Here is a 19970-nt window from a genome sequence, read left to right as displayed (position 1 = left end):
TTCAAACGCATATGTTTGCCTGCCTCTGCCTATCAAGTACTGGGATTAAAGGCACGTACCATCATACCTGGCCTTTATCACAGACGTGTGTGTGTGTGTGTGTGTGTGTGTGTGTGTGTGTGTGTGTAGACCAGGTTTGACTGGCCTTGTACTTGAGATTCTGTTGCCTCAGTCTGAGTACTGGGGTTGCAGGTGTGTGTCACCGCACCTTGCTTTCATCAGTTTTTTTATGTATTTACTGAATGTCGTAATGTTGTTTTGTAGAATGGAGATGTATGCATTTCAATTCTTCATCCGCCTGTAGATGACCCACAAAGTGGAGAACTGCCCTCTGAAAGGTGGAATCCCACTCAGAATGTGAGGTAAGGTATTATACTTGCTGAGCTTGGTTCGCTGCTTTCTATTTTTATTTGTTTTCTGAGACAGGATTACTCTGTGAAAGCCCTGGTTCCTGGAACTCCATTTGTAAACCAGTCTGGCTTTGAACTCAGTGACCTGTGTCTGCCCCGGGTGCTGGGATTAAAGGCATGCACCACTACTGCCCAACTATTTTTGAGACATTCTTACTATGTTGCCAAGATTGACCTCAAATTCCTGGGCTCAAGTAAACCCTTTACCTCAGCCTCCCAAATACACCAGACTTCAGACACTTGCTACTTGAGTCATATGTGGAGTGTCTTACTCAGTGTGAAGCTGTGAGAGAACTCTCTCCTGTGTTTGGTGGCTTCCTCTCTGGCTAGGGCATGAGGGTGTGTTGTAAGGGTTTGGCTTCAAAGGGGCATTGTGGTGATCGGAGGCCACAGAATGCTGCAGAAGTCAGAAATTTATTGGGGGGGTGGGCGAGAGGCTAGCTCTGAGCTGGGGCGAGTAGGACACAGGGTGGGGGAGACCTGGAGCATCCCTGAAGGGACATAGGCGACACTGGTGACAGTGGTCACAGTGATCTTTAGTGATAATGGTTGAAGGTGGGTATGAGTTGCTTCTGGAATGTGGGCAATTCTTGGTTGACTAACTTCCTGAGGTGGTTGGGATTCTTCCTCGTTTCCCTCCATCAGGTTTGGGTTTTTGTTGTTGTTTGTTTTTGTTTTTTTGTTTTTGATTTTTGAGACAGGGTTTCTCTGTGTGCCTTTTGAGTTTGTCCTGGAACGAACTCTTGTAGACCAGGCTGGCCTCAAACTCACAGAGATTCTCCTGCCTCTGCCTCCCAAGCGCTGGAATTAAAGGTGTGCACCAACACCGCCTGGCTCAGATTCACTGTTCCTTACATCCCACAACTTCTGTGTTTAAATTGTTTATTTTTATTAATTTTTTTTTTACTGTATGTATTGATTTGAGGGGAAGGTCATAGCCTGAGTATGAGGTCAGAGGTCAGAACTTGTAGAAGTCAGTTTTCTCTATCACGTGGATTTCAAGAACCCAGCTTTGTTCATCAGACTTGACAGCAACCTCCTTACCTGTTACGCTAACCCATCTTGTGGACCTCACCTGGCTGTTTCTGAGGTACCTAGGCATGCCCAACTAGTTACAGTCTTGATAAATTAAAAGATACATTTTTGACCAAGTGTAATGGCGCACACCTTTAATCAGGAGGCAGAAGCAGGCAGATCTCTGTGAGTTTAAGACCAGCTTGGTCTTCATAGTAAGATCTTGTTTGGGGAACAAAAATGAAAATGAAAAGATAAGAGATTTTTGTTGCTTCTATGAGACCCAGTCTCTGTAACCCAGGATGGCTTTGAACTTCTGTGGTAGTCCTGCCTCAGGTCTTAGCGATCATATGTAATAAGAAATGATTTAACTATGGCCCACAATACTCAAGGGATTAGGTTTTTTGTTTTGTTTTGTTTTGGTTTGGTTTTTGTTTTTTCAAGGCAGGGTTTCACTGTCTCTTCTTGCTTTGGAGTCTGTCCTGGAACTAGATCTTGTAGACCAGGCTGGCTTCGAACTCAGAGATCTGCCTGCCTCTCCCTCCTGAGTGCTGGGATTAAAGGTGTGCGCCACCACTGCCGGGCTGGGATTCGGTTTTATTCATGTTTAATACTGTAGTCATTGGAGGAACCTTTAGCTTTTCTGTTCTCTCAACTAAAAGCCTAGGCTAACACCTTGCTTAGTTGGTAGAAGCCATGACCAGGTAGACAACGGAAGCTGCTTTAAGAGCCACAGAGCTTTCGGAGTGGGGGTGAGATCACTTCCTTCCTTCCTTCCTCTTTCCCTCCCTTCCTCTCTCTCCTCCCTTCCCCTCTCTCTCCTTCTCTCCCTCCCCCCCCCCTTTTGGTTTTTCAAGACAGGGTTTCTCTATAGCTTTGGAGCCTGTCCCGGAACTAGCTCTTGTAGACCAGGCTGGACTCGAACTCACAGAGATCCACCTGCCTCTGTCTCCCAAGGCATGCACCGCCACCACCGGCCAAAATTGTCCTCTTGTCTTCATACGTATGCCATAGCATACATGCACACAGTTATGCAATCATAAAATTTTTAAATCATGTTTTTGCTTACTTGTCTTGGACAAGCCCTAGGTTTGATCTCCAGAGGCATGCGTCTACCCCCCTAGTGGGAGCCTGTTGGAACTAGCGCTTGTAGGCCAGGCTGGCCTCGAACTCACAGAGATCTACCTGCCTCTGCCTTCCCAGTGCTGGGATTAAAGGTGTGCGCCACCACAGCCCTGCAAAAGAACCAAGTTTTGCTAGGCCTATAAATCTCATCTACAAATCTCTGTTAAGCTATGGTTTTTGTTTTTTGCTTTAAAAAAATTATTTATTTATTATGTATAAATTGTTTTGCCTTCATGTCTGCCTGCAGGCCAGAAGAGGGCACCAGATCTCATTATAGGTGGTAGTGAGCCACAATGTCGGTGCTGGGAATTGAACTCAGGACATCTGGAAGAGCAACCAGTGCTCTTAACCTCTGAGCCATCTCTCCAGACTTAGGTTTTTAAAAATTGAACTTTTTGCTTCTCAAATGCTGCTCTGGGGAGTATATGTAGACTTGGGAGGGAAAAAAAAGGCAGGTTGGTTTATTTATTTGTTTGTTGTTGGTTTATTTTGGAGGTAGTGTCTCACTGTGTAGTCTTGACTTGCTTGGAACTTGCTGTGTTCTTTGAGCTCACAGATCCGCCTGCCTCTGCTTTAAAAGTCTGCAACAGGCCGGAAGATGGTGATGCACGCCTTTGATCCCAGCTCTCAGGAGGTAGAGGCAGGAGGATATTTGTGAGTTTGAGGCCAGCCTGCTCTACAGAGTGAGTTCCAGGACAACTAGGACTGTCTCACAGAGAAGACCTGTCTTGAAAAACAAAGTCTGCAACACCATGGTCAGGTGTTCTGAGATCTGCAAACTGTCACAAGAAGCTAGTTTGCATGCGTTGAGTGTGTGTGTACATGCATGCATTTTCCCTACCCATTTTGTAACAGGCTTTGTCCTTTTCCTGTTTTACCTACAGGTGAAATAGGTTTTCCTTAACACATGATTTTCCTAATTTTATCTTTCTGTGGTTTTCTGCTCACCCACACAGGGTGTTATGTTGGTGCATTTTCCGTTGTTAAGCATGCTGGTATTAAAGGCAGGCACCACCACTGCATGGCCTAGTAGTACTTTTCGTGGTCACGATTGTTTCGGCTATTCTGGGATTTCAGTTTTCCCATAAAGTTGAGTGTGTCCTTTCAAGGTCTGTAAAGAATTGTGTTGTAATGCTTTTGGTTGGAAGGCCATTTTTATTACATTTATTTTATTATATTGACCCTACTGATCCTGAGCATGGGGTATCTTTCCATCTTCTGATATCTTTTCCAGTTTCTTTCTTTAGTGACTTGATGTTCTTATCATACAAGTCTTTCCCTTCTTTGGTTAGTGTTACCTCAAGATATTTTTTTATTATTTGATGTGAAGGGTATTGTGTCCCTGATGTATTTCTCAGTCTATCATTTCTATATAGGAGGGCTGTTGAGTTTTGTGAGTTATTCTGTATCCAGCCACTTAACTGAAAGTGAATCAGGTGTAGAATTTTTCGGATCACTTATGTAGACTGTCATACCACCTGCAAATAATGATCCTTTGATTTCTTCCTTTCCTTTCCGATTTGTATTCCCTTGATCTCCTTCAGTTGTCTTATTGCTCTAGCTAAAAATTCAAGTACTGTATTGGAAAGGGAGAAGTGGACAGCCTTGTCTCTGATATTACTGAAATTTCTTTGTGTTTCTCTCCATTTAATTTAATGTTGGCAGTTTGCGTGGTGTGTATTGCTTTTATTATGTTTAGGTATGGCCCTTGTTCCCGTAATCTCTCCAAGACTTTTTAAGAAGGGGAGTTAGATTTTTGTCAAAGACTTTTCAACATCTGAGATGATCATGGTTTTTTTCCTTTCAGTTTGTTTATATGGTGGATCACATTGACTGATTTTTAAATGTTGAATCGTTTCTGCATCTCTAGGATGAAGCCAACTGGGTCATGATGGATGATCTTTTTGATGTGCTCTTGGATTTGGTTTGTGAGGCTTTTTATTGTTTTGTTTTTTGAGAAAGTTTTTGTCTGTATAGCTTTGGCTGTTCTTGGAACTCGCTCTATAGACCAGGTTGGTCTCCAACTCATGAGATCGCTTGCTTCTGCCTTCTAAGTGTTGAGATTAAAGGTGTGTGCCACCAGTGCCCAACCTTTGGGGGGCGGATTGTGATTATTTTATTGAGCATTTTTGCATCTATGTTCATGAGGGAGATTGATTTGTAATTCTTTCTTCGTTAAATGTTTGTGTAGTTTGGGTGTCAGGGTAACTATTGCCTCATAAAATTAATTTGGTGATGTTCCTTTTATTTCTATTTTGTGGAATAGTGTGAGGAGTATTGGTATTAGTTCCTCTTTGAAAGTCTTGTAGACTTCTGCAGTAAAGATATCTGGCCCTGGGCTTTTTTTAAGTTTGGAGACATTTAATGACTGCATTAATTCCATAGAGTTATAGATCTCTTTATCTGATTGTGATGCTTAGGTAAGTGGGATCTATTGAGAAAATTATCCATTAATTTTAGATTTTCCAATTTTGTGGAGTACAGGTTTTTAAAGTATGACTTAATTATTTTTTTGAATCCATTAATTTTAGATTTTCCAATTTTGTGGAGTACAGGTTTTTAAAGTATGACTTAATTATTTTTTTGAATTTTCTCAGTGTCTGTTGTTAGGCCCCCCTCATGTTTCTGATTTTGTTAATTTGAATATTCTCTATCAGCTTTTTAGTTAATTTGGATAAAGGTTTGTCTATCTTAATGATTTTCTCAAAGAACCAACTCTTTGTATTGTTCTTCGTTTCTGTATTATTGATTTCAGCTCATAGTTTGATTATTTCCTGCTAGCTCCTCTTCCTGGGTGAACTTACTTTCTTTTGCTCTAGAGCTTTCAGGTGTGCTGTTAAATCGCTAGTGTGAGATTTCTCCAAATTCTTTATTTGGGCACTTAGTGCTGTGAACTTTTGAACCTCTTAGCACTGCTTTCATTGTGTCCCATAAGATTGGGTGTGTTGTTGTCAGTCTTTAATTTCTTTCTGTCTTAGTTTAGTTTTCATTCAGTAGAGTTGTTGAGTTTCCGAGTTTGTAGGCTTTCTGTTGCTGCTGCTGACCTCCAGCTCCAGTCCATGGTCTGATAGGTCAGGGATTATTTCAGTTTCTCGGAGACGAGCTTTGTGAGCAGGTGTGTGGTCAGCTTGGGAGGAGGTTCATGAGATGCTGGGAAGAAGGTGTGTTCTTTTGTATTTGGGCGAAATGTTCTGTAGATGTCTGTTAGGTTCATTTGATTTATAACCAGTTAGCTCCAGTGTTTCTCTGCTTAGTTTTTGGCTGGATGACCTGTCTATTGGCAAGAGTGGGTTATTGAAGTCTCCCACACTGGTGTGTGACGATCAGCATGTGATTTAAGCTGTAGTACTGTTTCTTTTATAGATGTGGGTTGTACCAGGTGTTTTCTTTTGGGCCACCAACCAGCTCCCAAATCATGACATGGAGACTTCTTAGTTATGAATCTCGGCCTAGCTTAGGCTCATTCCTGGCTAGCTCTTTGGACTTAATTTTTTTAAAGTCCTTTTCATTATCTACTGTTTGCCTCAGGGCTTTTTACTTTTTTCCTCCTGTCTGTATTATCTTCTTTTTCTGTTGTCTCTGGCTGGCTGGCTGGTCGGTCCTGGGCATCTCCCTCTTTCTCTCCTCCTTCCTCTCTTTCCTAGGTTTCTTTTATTTTCTCTCTCTGCCAGCCTCACCTCTAACAATAGCTATTGGCCATTCAGCTCTTTATTAGACCAGTCAGATGCTTTAGGCAGGCAAGGTAACATAGACACACATCTTTTCATAGTTAAACAAATGCAACATAAACAAATGTAACCCATCCTTACATAGTTAAATATTCCACAGCAGTGGGGTGCTCTTGCATTTGGGGTAGACAGTAGGAACTGAAAGATCATTTTCAGGGGTTTTTCCTTTGGTGAGTGTAAGATGTCCTTCCTTCCTTCCTTCCTTCCTTCCTTCCTTCCTTCCTTCCTTCCTTCCTTCCTTCCTTCCTTCCTTCCTCCCTCTCTTCCTTCTCCCCCTCCCCCTTTCTCTCTTTTGAAACAAAATTTCTCTGGAGCTTGTCCTGGAACTAGCTCTTGTAGACCAAGCTGGCCTTGAACTCACAGAGATCCACCTGCTTCTGCCTCCCGAGTGCTGGGAGCTCCCCTATCTCTTAGTTTTGGATTGAAGTCTATTTTGTTAGATAGTAGAATTGCTACACTAGCTTTCATTTAATTGGAAAATCTTTTTCCAACCCTTTCCTCTATATATAGATGCTAAGGTATGTTTCTTGGGCATAGCAGAAGGATGGATTCTGTTTTCAATCCATTCTGTTAGTCTGTGTCTCTTTACTGGGGAATTGAGTCTATTGATAGCAATGACCAGTGATTGTTAATTACTGTTGTTTTGTTGTTGTTGTTAGTGGTGGTGATGTGTGTGTGTGTGTGTGTGTGTTTCTTTTGGTTTTGCTGGTGGGAAGTTATTTCCTATGATTTCGTAGGTATAGTTAACCTCCTTAGGTTAGAGTTTTTTTTCTAGGACTTTCTGAAGGGATGGATTTGTGAATACTATTTAAATTGACTTTATCATGGAATATCTTGTTTTCTCCATCTTTGGTGATTGAAAGTTTTGCTGTGTGGTCTCTTAAAGAGTCTGCAGCACATCTGTTCAGGCCCTTCTGACTTTGAGTTTCCTTTGAGAAGTCGGATGTAATTCAGGTATGCCTTTCTATGTTACTTGGTCTTTTTCCCTTATAACTTTTGATATTCTTTGTTTGTTATGTGTATTTAGTGATATTATGTGGCAGAGGGACTTTCTTTTCTTCTCCAGTCTATTTGGTGTTCTGTAAGCTTCTTGTGGCTTTATAGGCATGTCCTTCTTTAGGTTAGGAACATTTTCTTATATAATCCCATTCTTTAAATAAATAAATAAGTAGATTTATTTATTTATTTGTGTATGCAATATTCTGTTTGTGTATATGTCTGCAGGCCAGAAAAGGGCACCAGACCTCATTACAGATGGTTGTGAGGAATTGAACTCAGGACCTTTGGAAGATCAGGCAATGCTCTTAACCACTGAGCCGTCTCTCCAGCCCCCATATGATCTTGTTGAAATATTTTCTGAGCCCTTAAACTGGGTTTCTTCTCCTTCTATTTCTATTATTCTCAGGTTTGGTCTTTTCACAGTGTCCCATATTTCCTAAATGTTTTATGTCAAGAATTTTTTATAGTTAACATTTCCTTTTACTATGTATCTATTTCTTCTATGCTGTCATCAATGCCTGAGAGTCTCATTTCTTTCTTGTATTCTTTTTTTTTTTAAAAAATATTTATTTATTTATTATGTATACAGTATTCTGCCTGCATGTGTACCTGCACCCCAGGAGAGGGCACCAGATCTCATTACAGATGGTTGTGAGCCACCATGTGGTTGCTGGGAATTGAGCTCAGGACCTTTGGAAGAAGAGTCAGTGCTCTTAACCGCTGAGCCATCTCTCCAGCCCCCTCATCTCTTGTATTCTGCTGGCAAAGCTGACCTCTGTAGTTCCTCTTCACTTAACTAAAGTTTTCCTTCTAGAATTCCTTCAGTTTGTATTTTCTCTATTACTTCTATTTCCATTTTCAGGTCTTGGACAGTTTTGTCTCCTACAACTTTCTTTTTCTTTTTGGCCTTTTATTTCCTTCAACCTTTTGTTAGTCTCTTCCTTGATTTCTGTAGTTTATTCATTTCCTCCCTGAGGCCCTCGGTCATCTACGTAAAGTTGGTTTTAAGGATGTTTTCATGTGCTCCAGCTGTGTTGGAATAGTTGGGGCTGTGGTGGGATAGCTGGACTCAGGTGACACATTACCTGGCTGTTACTGTGCCTTTACACTGGCCTCTAGGCTGTTGTGTTTGGGGTGATACAAGTCTAGGTGCCGCCTCAAGAGTTTCCTCTCTGGTCTTCAGGCCTGTGGTTGAGCAGGAGGTCTTCACTTGTACTTCTGGTGGCCAGTGTGGTCTCTTATGGAATAAGCAGGGCACCTCTTGAGTTTGGGGCTGGAGTTCTGTTGGTCGTCTGCAAGGCCTGTGTTCCAGGAGGGAGTCTCTGCTTGTATTGGGGGCTGGGTCAAGACTGTGAGAAGTGGGGATGTTGGGGATGATTGGGGGCACTGAGAGTTGTGTAGGTACACAGGCAGGCTGCTTACCTGGAGTTCTGGCAGCCGGGGTAAATGACTTCTGGTCCTAATCCTAATAGGTTTTACACACACACACACACACACACACACACACACAATGCTAACAGCATTCTCCCTGCATGTCCACCTGCAGGCCAGAAGAGGGCATCAGATCTCATTACAAATGGCTATGAGCCACCATGTGTTGTTGGGAATTGAACTCAGGACCTCTGAAAGAGCAGGCAGTGCTGTTAACCTCTGAACTATTATCATATTTACTGTGTATGTATATTTGGCATCTAAGCAGAAGTGTGAGAACAACTTGGGGTAGCTATTCTCTTCTTGTCGTGTTCATCCTGGCTATCAAAGTCAAGTCCCCAGGCTTGGTGGCAAGCACCTTTACCTGCTGGGCCATCTCACCAACTCCCAAAACAAAACAAAAGCGACGTATCATCGCTTTTCATAAGTCTTCAAATATAACCTCACATTTGTATCAGATATTTTAAGGGTGAAAAACTTTAAAAACTGACTGTAACTTCTTTAAAAACTACTTTCTGAACATGGGTTTTCACAGTCGTTTCTTTGCTTTTCAGGACTATCCTGTTAAGTGTAATCTCACTGCTTAATGAGCCCAACACCTTTTCTCCAGCCAACGTGGATGCTTCAGTTATGTTCAGGAAATGGAGGGACAGTAAAGGAAAAGACAAGGAGTATGCTGAGATCATCAGGTGAGTCAGACTGGCATTCTGGACCTCACTGCTCACGCACAAACTTCAATATCCTGCTATTTTTAAAACAACTCTCAGACTTACGGAGTAGGAATCTAAGAGAACCCAGGACAGAAACAAAAACAAAACAAAAAATAAGCTCATTAGAAAGCGGGGGGGGGGGGGGTGAGACAGAATGGGACGGATGTTCTTTAAAGCAGGCTAGCTTTGAACACAGAGATCAGCCTCTGCCTCCTGAGTACTGGGGTTGAATTATTTATGTCAAGAATCGAGGGGCTGGAGAGATGGCTCAGAGGACCTGAGTTCAATCCCCAGCAACCACATGGTTGCTTACAACCATCTATATTGAAATCTGGTGTCCTTTTCTGGTGTGCAGACAGAACACTGTATAAATAAATGTTTATATTTTATTTATATTTATGTTTATAAAGATGTATAAATAAATCTTAAAAAAAAGAAAAAAAGTAAGTAGTGTAAGTGGTAAAGATCTATAGCAGCTACAGGAATATGTGCAAAGCCTGAGACAAACTAAAGCTTCAGGGAAGCGTTGTTCTTATGTTTTCAGTTTTTCCAATCCTCCATCTTGATGCCTTTGGTTTTTGTACTTTTGGGATGAAACTATTTTACACTTAAACAACCAGCATTTGCTGTACACCTGTTACCTGACACGCCCACCACTAAGTGATGGGAGACTGAGGAAGACAGGGCATCTTCTAATGAAGAGTGCGCACTCCAAACCAGTGAGACTTAGTGACTTGGGGAGGGACCTAGTAGCCAAGGGAAGCAGCATTCAAGGCACCACAGATATGCTGGGCTCTAGCTAAGAGCTGGCTGAAATGCTTGATACACACCCTGGGTTTGATTCCCAACACCCCCCCCCCCATACACACACACAAACAAGGCTGACTCTTAAATTCAGAGCGCACATAAAAAGCCAGTAGTGCGCATGCATCTGTAATCCCTGAGCCCTCAGCAGGAGATGGGAGGCAAAGACAGGATTAGCTAGCTTGATCCATGTATCAGTGAAGAGATTTTTGTCTCAAACAAGGCTATAAGCAAGGAGCCTCTATGATGGTACCCAGTGGTGCCTTCGTGTGCTGCAGGGTATCTGTTTTATCTGGAGTTTGCAAAGTGAGTGATGAGAATATTTATTGATTATAGTCAGTTACAAGTTTCTTAAAAAATAGGTTTAAGACAAGTACGATGGGTTTTGTTCGTAATCCCCGCATAAGGAGACTTAAGGGCAAGAGGATTAGAGTTGGAGGCCAGTGTGTGTTAGTTACATCCTCTCAAACCATTGTGTCATCCTCTCTTCAGGAAACAGGTCTCGGCCACTAAGGCTGAAGCAGAAAAGGATGGAGTGAAGGTCCCCACAACCCTGGCAGAATACTGCATCAAAACTAAAGTGCCTTCCAATGACAACAGCTCAGATCTGCTGTATGACGACTTGTATGATGACGACATTGATGATGAAGACGAGGAGGAAGAGGACGCCGACTGTTATGATGATGATGATTCTGGGAACGAAGAGTCGTGACATGTTCCTTCAGTGCCCCTGTACTGCCCTGACGTCTCAGGCCAAAGGGAGGGGAGCAAGTGGGGATCTATGGTGGCCCCTCAGCAAAAACTTACTCATGGGGTGGGGAAACACACAGCTCCTGCTGACTCCCTGCGGATCTCAGTTTGCTCCTTTTTATGGACCTTTACTGGAGAGAAAGTACCCTCCACAGAATGTCTGAATTCTTGCATTCTTTACCCTTCCATCACTGTATTGATTCTTTTTAAAGAAAAAAAAAAGCCACCACCCTTCAAACTCCCACCTCACTTCATCTCTGCAGAATGTTCACAGCAAAACACGTTTGTCTGTTTTTAGATTCTTGAAGAATTAGTCTGTTTAAGACATGATGTGTTTAAAGCTGGGAACTCACTGGGCGTCCACGAGTGCTGCATATATTGGGTAGCAAAAGAAAATGGGGGGGAAAAACACAAAACCAAAAAAAAAACAAAAAAACCCACAAAACAAACTTAAAAAAAAAAGCCAATTTGCCAAGCAAGGTTTAGCTGCTCCTTTCCAGTAGTGCGTGTGCATTTGTTCAGCCCGTGGTGGTGAACTTTGTTTCTTTCCCTTCCTAAGGCTGGGATGCAGTGGGCATCAGGGACTTACTCTTGCTAATCCTGATGAAGTGTGCTGCTTCTGCCTCTATGACATCACCCCAACATGGAGGCTACAGCTACTCTTGAGAGAAATCAGATTTTGTTTTTTTGGAATTGATTGGGATCTAAAGCCTGAAATAAATATTCATACTTTACATAGAACTGAGCACTTCGTTGCTATTTATTTTAAAGATAGGGTATCTTTTTTTTTCTACCAGAGTGGGGTGAGGGGAAGTGAAAGGCAGTGTGCGTGAAGTTTTAGTTATGAAAACAAAGAATTGAAAATTGTACCAGTTTTGATTGATGCTGCTGGGGGAAGGTCAAAAGCCGCTGTTGGGGGAGGAAACATCTCAGATACTCAAATGGGGGTTATTTTTTAAGTAGCCATTTCTAATTATTCAGTATTAATCCTAGGTGCATGTGTTAAGATTTTGGTTTTCATCGAGCTGCTCATCCTGATAGTGATACTTGTGGGCGTGTGACTTGGATCTGGACGTTTTTATCCTTCCAATGTACAGAGTACAGAATTGTTCTGGAGCTTCCCCTGGGCTTACCCCAGTTTGGGCAGGGCTGCAGTTGCAGCTGTTTCCCAGATTTCAATCACGTGTTGCTTCAATCAAGAGTGAGCAAGCTACTTTAGCTTTCACCATCCAGGAACTTCAGATTTGAAGTTAAGATTTTTGTTCCTGGTTCAGCAAACTGCTATGATATAAAACTAGTTCTCGGAAGGATAGGATGCTACGATCCTTGTGTACTGGCTTAGATAGGAACTGGGGAGGATGGATCCTCCACTGTAGGCGCTCCTTCCTTCCTTTCTGATCTCAGGGTTTTTATTCACTCTTCGAATGCTCCTGAATGAATGCCATTTCCCAGTTCTGTGGCCTCTAAAATTGGATCTGTTCTTCAGTGAGAATGTTTAGTCCAGAAATGTTTATGAAATCAATCTCCTAGGGCCAGGGCTGTACCCAGTGGGAACTCACTTGTTCCTCTTAATACTCCTGGATAGCCTGCAGCCCTGGATCCATACATAGTGCTAATCTTCCCCCCCTGCACCCAGCCCCAAAAGTTTACCCTGCTGGCCTCCTAAACAAAAGCCTTCACACTGAAGCTAAAGCATCTCACTCCTGAGCATGCTAGGCACCTTGGCATCGTGGGAGGCGCCCTGCTGGCCTCTATTGCATGTTGACTCTGAGCCAGAGAGGCAAGTGGAGGTGGGCCTCTCAGCTTCTGTTGACATTACTGTTAAGGCTAGGTTTGCCTTTGATGGGGGTACAGGTAGTTCCAAAGACTATGCTGACTTGCTGGCAGGCAGACACTGGCAGTTTAGACAACAGTTGGTGGTCACAAACTTTGGTCCCTGAGAACATGCCCCATGGAAAACCACTCGAGTGCTTCTCTCTTGGGGAAGTAGATGGAGGTCTTTAGCTGCAAGCCGACCTTTGAGTACAGTTGGTACTTGATGTGAAAAGAACAACTTTTTTAGTCTAATCAAGGCCTCACTGAGGCTGAGTGGAGAAAGTATATAGTGTCCTGATTCTGTTGCTTCTCTCATATTATTCCAGAATCCTATCAGCCACGCTCTACTTCTGCAGTCCCTTCTTTCCCCTCCTGGCCATTATTTGCTGGGTTCCATCTTGTCCACTGGAAGGAAAATGCATAGCTCTCTTGGAAAACCACCCGGATGCACAAGGTTTACATTTGCAACTAAAAAGATTCAGATGCAATTTTTCAATTAAACCAGCGGACACAACCGATTTCAGTAGTTTCCTTAGCTAAAATTGATGGTTTTTCAGTTTAACTTATGAGAAAAGTTTACCCGATGCATTTTGTGTTGACTTCTCCTTAGTGGTTTATTTTGTCTTTTTCTGCCCATCTGTCTAATAAAAAATGTGAAATAAAATATACCTGTATTGCTACTTACCCATGGGTCACACTCCCCCCGACACACCAACAATAGCCAGGTCTCAGCTAACAAGTTAAAACCACTACTTGGGCTCCAGGGACCTTTTTGTAGAGACTACCTTAAGTCAATAACCTCTTTTAAGGAAGATTATTAAAGTCAAGGCCATTTGTTTAACTTACTGAAGGGTGTTACCACCCTGGAGCAAACACTGATTACTCGCTCAGTTCCCTCATTCATGAAGCAGAGACTAAACAGGGGTGTTCCTGCCTCAGTTGGCCAGGATCCTAAACTACATGAGTCAACAGCTACAGAGGTCTGATGGCTGACCACTGCTCCTGACTATAGCAGATATGTCTGTTATTGTGGACCCCAAATCCTCCAAACTTCTGGTAGATATGTCTCACTTCAAACTCGCTAATCCCAACACTGCCTAGGTCTGGATTACAGGGATTACACCCTTAGCCCCAAAACTCAGAGCATTTTTGAATGAAGTGTGTGCTCCTCTTACATAGAATAGTCTGAAACAGTTGGAGCTGGAGCTGTGACACTTGAGGATAATGCCCGCCCCAACCCGACTCAGTAGGTAACCTATCCCACTGTCAGCAGAAACAAGGGGCAGGCACAGGCAGCTCTGGGGCCTGGAGTAATAATAGTCCATTGGCTTCCCTCCAGGTTATCGGTCACTTGGGGTTTGGACTACCCCTGGCACTCCTGCTCTCCGGACCAGATGGCCTGAAAAGGCACATCAGCTTTCCCGAGCACAGCCTAGGCATGCAGAGAAAGGTAGCTGTCCTTGTGAGGTCCAGTGACTCCCAAACCATCCCTAGTCACAGTACACAGAGAACCAGCATGCTCTCAGAACTTTATTAGGTGGAGTTTGCATGAGAGAAAACCCTGAAACAGTTGCCCGCCAGGTTCAGGACAACTGGTGTGGAGCAGCCTTTGTTTGGAAACAGGCTTTCACTGAGATGGAAACAGATTGATTTCTTTTCATGGGAGCTGACTGGCTGAACATCTTGAGACCCAGGTCAGATTCTGTTTTAAATGGTTGGTCAAATGCAAGCCCCTAGGGTAGGGCCAGACCAGAAGGCCTTGTTGTGCGGGCAGACGGGTTTATGCTGGACAGGGGTCATCTCTGCTATTCCCAGATTAAGATCTGTTGGAATGGGGACCATGACAAATGACAAAAATCCGTTTCTCAAAAACAATATGAAGTAATTACAGAGGGAAGAAACAATGGTTCACAGCGAGCGAGATAAAGAAAAGTCGTGATTCTTCATTGGTACCTGACCCCAGTCCCCAAACCAGCAGTCCTTCAAATAGCCCACTGAGCTGGGAGCCACATGGGAGGCCAGAAGGCAGAAGGGGTGGGGATTGCTTAGCTGCAGTGAGGGTGTCCACATGGGGAGAGCACACTCGTGTGCTCCTGGGGTAGCCACCCCAGCTCCTCCAGGCTTATATCACATTTACAAACACATACATAAATACATCACATACAACAGTGGGTCTGGGAGGCAGGCTTCCCACAGAGGCTCAGCTGATAACAGTTAGGTCTCAGAATTCTAGGAAAGGGCACCGGGCTCCCAGAAATGTGCTCCATGTGTTCTCTCCTGCCCAAGAGCCCACCCTTGTTTTTTTCAGGGTCTAGTTTGTCCAGTATGGAGAGCTGCCATAGGTGGGTTTGGAGGCTTGAGACTTGGGCTGCAGGGAGCTGGGCTGGCTGCGCTGACCAGAGCCACTCTGAGGAGGAAGAGGAGACAAGGCTATAAAGGCAGGCACAGAACCCCAGGCCCACGGTAGGGAGGCTGCCTCCATCACTGCGCTCACCGGGGTATCCTGCGGTAGGTGGTGGTGCAGCAGCTGGGAGTGGGGCTGCTGGTGGGCCGGCATGATATGCAGGAACGGTGCGGGTGCATAACCAGCTGCTGCTCCAGGGGCCAGCGGCCCAGTGGAGCCCAAGGCAGAGGGCAAGTTGAAAGGTGGGGGTGTCCCTGCATGAAATCCCTGCTTGTCAAAGTTCTGTAGGAACAGAGATGACAATGAGAGGCTCAGGTTGAACAACTGTTCTCTCATCTACCTGCCCGCCTTCGTAGGCCCTCACCTGTGTCTTATTGTAGACAGAACCAGTCATATCCGGTAGGCCAGTGGTGCCTGAAGATACTGATACTCCTAGGAGGAAAGACAGTTAAGTGCTCCCCCTAGCATTCAGTCCCAGTTTTAGAGGCCCCACAGCAGTGCTGCCTGCCTCAGAGAGGAGACAAGTATTGCAGGTCCTAGTTCTGGAGAGGAGACGACACTACCTTTGCCAGGCCCAGATCCAGCTGATTTGTTTGGTGCCTGTGATGATCCACCATAGCCACTCTTGGAATAGTCTCCTCCCGCTGTCCCCTGGGCCAAATCATCATAACCTAACATGGCAGGGTACAAAAGGCATGTGTGGGCTAAGCAAGTTTGTCTGACCCTGTGCCCCTTATTAGGGAGGTATGCCCTTACCTGTGCTATAAGTGTGCTGTCCATAACCACTGGCCTGCTGAAAAGGGGTAGGGGGAGTGCTGAGGGTCACACCGTGCTGCTTTGCTGAAGTCGGTGGGACCTAGTGGGACGGGCAGGTAAGAGTAAGGCAAAGAGAGCAGACAGATCTCTGCGCCTCTGGCAAAACTAAATCAGACAAGAGAACCAGCATTTTCCTAAGAGCAATCCATGATGGATAAAGGCAGCCGGGAAACAGAATCTGACCCGAGCAATCCTCAAGGCCAAAAATGTAAGGCAATGGGGCTTGTGGCCACACTCGTCCACTGCTGACAGATGCCGGAAAACTGCACAGGGTTTCACAGCCTTGAGGACACAAAGCCCCAGGAATGATCTGAAAATACTCACAAACATAGTGGGTCCATACTGGAAGGCACTGGGCACGCCTGTGTAGTAGGGGAGGCCGGTATAGCTGTACCCAGGTGGCAGAGCAGGATTCAAAAACGGCTGCTGTGCTGTGTGGTGGGTCTGAGACTGACTCTGCTGTGCCTGAGCTGGTGTTGTTGGAGGTGCAGGGGATGCAGAGTCTCCTCGGCCAAACTTTGTGACGTCACCTAGAAGAACACCAGGCTAGCTGTTAGGTCTAACTGACAGCTCAAGCACCTCAGCCCTTCTGGTCTTCTATGGCTAGCTACAGGCCAGCCCATCCCCTCCCTCTCTTGCCCACGGAGCCAACTAACCTGAATATGGATTATTAGCTAAACTCCCATCTCGGCTGGCAAGAGCTGTGGGTGCTGCAAATGGAATCCCATAGTAATCCTAGAAGAAACCAAGGAGACTCACTGAGCAGATGGCCTCACCCACGCTCAGAGCAGACCCAGCTGACAGAACACAAGCACTCTGGTGATGCCTCTCCGCGTGCCCATGACGGGCAGCTGTGGCAGAGAACTGAGGTTGACAGGAACTTTGGTGCGAACAGCTCAAGACCCTGCTTCAACACTTATTTTTTCACCACATGTGGAGATTTAGTAAATGCTACAGAGCAAACCAGCTCTACTGGCCCTTGCTGTGAGTGGCTCTAAATGAAGACACTGGAAGGGCACAAGAGGCAAGGCCTGGGAGGCTTACAGGGATGGAGCAGCGCCAGGTGGGTACAGGACCCTGTGTCTAGGCCCTGCCTAGCCCAGTCTCTCCCGATTCATTTGCACCAGCAACAATGACACTGCTGAGCCAAGCTTGAGAATGGCAGCTGCAAAGCTAAGAAGGCTGTGCTCTTTGGGTGAAGAAATCCTGCCGTGGCCCTTACCAGCCAGAGTTCTGGACTGTGTATTCCTCAGCTGGGAATGGCACTCGGATCCTCTGGGTTCTAGTCTAGTAAACTCCAGGGAAATCATGCAATTCTCAGATAGAATCCCAAAGAGGCCCAGGAAACAGCGAACAGCTTGCAGAAGCCCAAATGGAGACTGGTGGGGAGGGTGACCAGAACGGAAATCCAAAAGAGGACGAAAATATGATCCAAGGAAAAACTTGAAGCTGTTTGCCCTGTGGGTGCACTGGAGATGTCCTCTAATAGACAGCTTTTTAAAAGAAAAAGGAAGGGCTGGAGAGATGGCTCTAAGGTTAAGAGAATTGGTTGCTCTTCCAGCAACCCACATGGATGTTCACAACTTTAATAACCAGTTCCAAGGATCCGAAGCCCTCTTTTACCCTGTGGGCACCAGGCACACATCTGGTACACTACACAACATGGGAAAATTGGGTACCATGCTTGGGTAGAAGTCTCTTCCTCTGAGGAACTCGAAAGACCACATTCTGTGTCCGCCACTGACCGCCTTGGCTTCCCACTGTGCTTTCCCACAAGACCCATTCATTATCTTATCCCTAGACCCAGAGTCAGAACAGACAGCCCTGGTTGGAAGTGAGGCACCAGCACCAGGGCCAGCAGGATAAGGCCAGGTGACATCGATAAAGTGAGACGATCCTGCCCCCATTCAACACAGGGAGAAAAGCAATGCTGCTCCCATGAGTGTGGCCATTGGCCGCTCTCTGAGGAAGACAACACTAAATCCCAAGGGCAATTCTCAGATCATGGATTATATGATATTTGCTTGTTTGTTCTGAGACAGGATCTCAACATACAGCCTATGTTGGTCTTGAACTCAAGCTTAGTGTCTCTGGGATTACAGAACATACTTCCATGTTCAGCTGTTCTTATGTTTCTTAAAGAAAATGAAAAGGAATAGAGTAGGAAAATAGGGGACTAGATTTGGTACAGGGCATGGCTCACATATGTTCTTGGTCTAAAGTCTCAAATTCCCCAGGATGACCACTGCTCAAAAGAAATGGTCAAACCAAACATAGGACCAGACAGAGCTTCTCAAAGGTGGTGTGGAGAATCCCATAGCTGAGGGAGTCAAGCGAGGAAAGGAGGAGCCCTGAGAGTCTGCGCTGTCCGGGTCCACTGAGTCATGTCATACTCACCATTGGCAGCCGGGACTGCAGCATTTGGAGCTCATCATAGCCGTAGATCTGCAGGAGAATCAGCAGATTAGGGACCACACCAAAGCCATCTCAGGTACCAAAACAGATACACTCAAGAATGGGACTGGGTCAGGTGCTAAAGGAAAAGATCCCATCTACATAGAGTCTGGAAGGAGGAAGACACATCAGGTATTGGGTGGACAAAGACAGGGAGAGATGAGCTGCCTCAGGTAGGCAGCCCTGGCCTAACTCAACCATTTATCGTGTCCTGCAAGGTGCCAGCCCCTGAGCCAACCAGAGTTCTACTATGTGCTCACCGGGTAAGCAGGGAGCAGTCCTCCAGGGCCCACGAGGTACTGATTGTGTAGCAGAGGAGGCACCCCTTGAGGCAGGTTTGGGGGTGCTTTGCCTACAAAGAGGAAAAAAAAAATCAAACACAATAGATTATCTACCCCCTTCAATGTGAAGCCTGGAAGTTCACTGGTGGAGGTGGGGGAAAGGGTAGGTAAAGGACATACCTGAGGTCACCAAGGCTGTGGCCCTGGTACTGTTGCTGGGCACGCTCACAGTGGTCCCACCCAGGCACAGACTGTTCCCAGGCAAGACAACTCCCGAGGATGGGGCACTTGGGGCAGAGGTTGCAGCTGTAGAGAAGGTGGCCGAGGATGGGGTGCTCTCCACACTGGCATGCTGGCAAGACAAAAGACAAGATGTGTGGATTTTATGGCAAGGAAGGAGGAGCTGGGACAGCCGGGACTCCAGACAGACCTATGGCACAATGGGCAGTGGACAATGACAGTACTTGGCAACTATAAATTGAGGGAGAATCACTCTGTCTCAAGAGTCAGTGTAGCCAGATTCAGCCAGCAGGACTCAAAAGAGAACACAACGACTATTAAACTGGTCCAGCGTGGTCCACATACTGAGTTCCAGACCAGTCTGAGACTGTTAACCTCAGTGGCTAAGAGCACATGCAGTTCTTCTAGAAGACAGGAGTCTCTGCTCCTACCTCAGTGTTACAAAACAGCAAATGGAGGTGTATAGTCTCATGGAAAGGGCAGCTCTCCAAGGATGGGGAGCATGCAAAAGACAAGATAGTGAGAATCAACGCACAATGTTTACGGAGACAGAGAGAAAAACAGATGTCACTTTATTTTAAGGTGCTGGAGAGATGGCTCAAGGTCAGCGTGTACAGTTCTGTTCCAAGCACCCACATCCCATCAGAAGGCTCACAGCCTATGTCACACCAACATCAGGGATTCAATACCCTTTTCCAGACTCTATGGATAGCCACCCACAGTCACACAGAGACAACACCAACAGATGCACACACAGAAATAAAAAGGAAGCTATACAGATCGTTCAGTGATTAAAAGCACTGGCTATTCTTGCAAAGGACCTAGATTTGGTCCCTAGCACACACCTGGTACCTCACAATTGTCTGTAGCTCTAAATGCAGGGAACTGATACCTTCCTTCTTGACCTCTGTGCTATAGGCACACAAAAGGTGCACATACATAATAAATGTCAGCAAACATTCACAGGTATTCCCTCGCTGAAACCTCCA

General features: G+C 45.2%; 2 protein-coding genes across 5 annotated transcripts in view; one reads left to right on the top strand and one right to left on the bottom strand.

Moving 5' to 3' along the window:
• Ube2r2 (ubiquitin conjugating enzyme E2 R2) overlaps positions 1-11712 on the top strand; it is a 61853-nt gene extending 50141 nt beyond the window's left edge. Inside the window, exons 3-5 of the mRNA XM_087897182.1 lie at positions 265-362; positions 9262-9396; positions 10714-11712. Coding sequence (XP_087753308.1) covers positions 265-362; positions 9262-9396; positions 10714-10933 — 453 coding nt within the window. The 3' untranslated portion in view covers positions 10934-11712. The remainder of the gene's footprint in view (positions 1-264; positions 363-9261; positions 9397-10713) is intronic.
• Positions 11713-14303: 2591 nt separating this feature from the next.
• The window catches only part of Ubap2 (ubiquitin associated protein 2), a 75912-nt gene continuing 70245 nt past the window's right edge, over positions 14304-19970 (bottom strand). For 3 of the 4 annotated variants that reach the window (XM_048420062.3, XM_048420063.3, XM_048420065.3), the window contains exons 20-29: positions 18922-19093; positions 18721-18812; positions 18404-18451; positions 16663-16741; positions 16331-16536; positions 15947-16046; positions 15754-15861; positions 15555-15622; positions 15281-15472; positions 14304-15193 (exon numbers count right to left, since the gene is read on the bottom strand). In XM_048420062.3, the coding sequence (XP_048276019.1) occupies positions 15098-15193; positions 15281-15472; positions 15555-15622; positions 15754-15861; positions 15947-16046; positions 16331-16536; positions 16663-16741; positions 18404-18451; positions 18721-18812; positions 18922-19093 (1161 nt within the window). In that variant the 3' untranslated portion in view covers positions 14304-15097. Of the gene's footprint in view, positions 15473-15554; positions 15623-15753; positions 15862-15946; positions 16047-16330; positions 16537-16662; positions 16742-18403; positions 18452-18720; positions 18813-18921; positions 19094-19970 lie in introns of all 4 variants that reach the window. The other variant, XM_085677240.2, reaches the window with a different exon arrangement.

This window comes from Myodes glareolus, chromosome 16 (genome assembly GCF_982192425.1).
Source record: "Myodes glareolus chromosome 16, mMyoGla1.1, whole genome shotgun sequence".
Lineage (NCBI taxonomy): Eukaryota > Metazoa > Chordata > Mammalia > Rodentia > Cricetidae > Myodes > Myodes glareolus.
The sequence above is the reverse complement of the archived record's forward strand: the minus strand, read 5'-3'. Positions and strand labels throughout refer to the sequence as shown.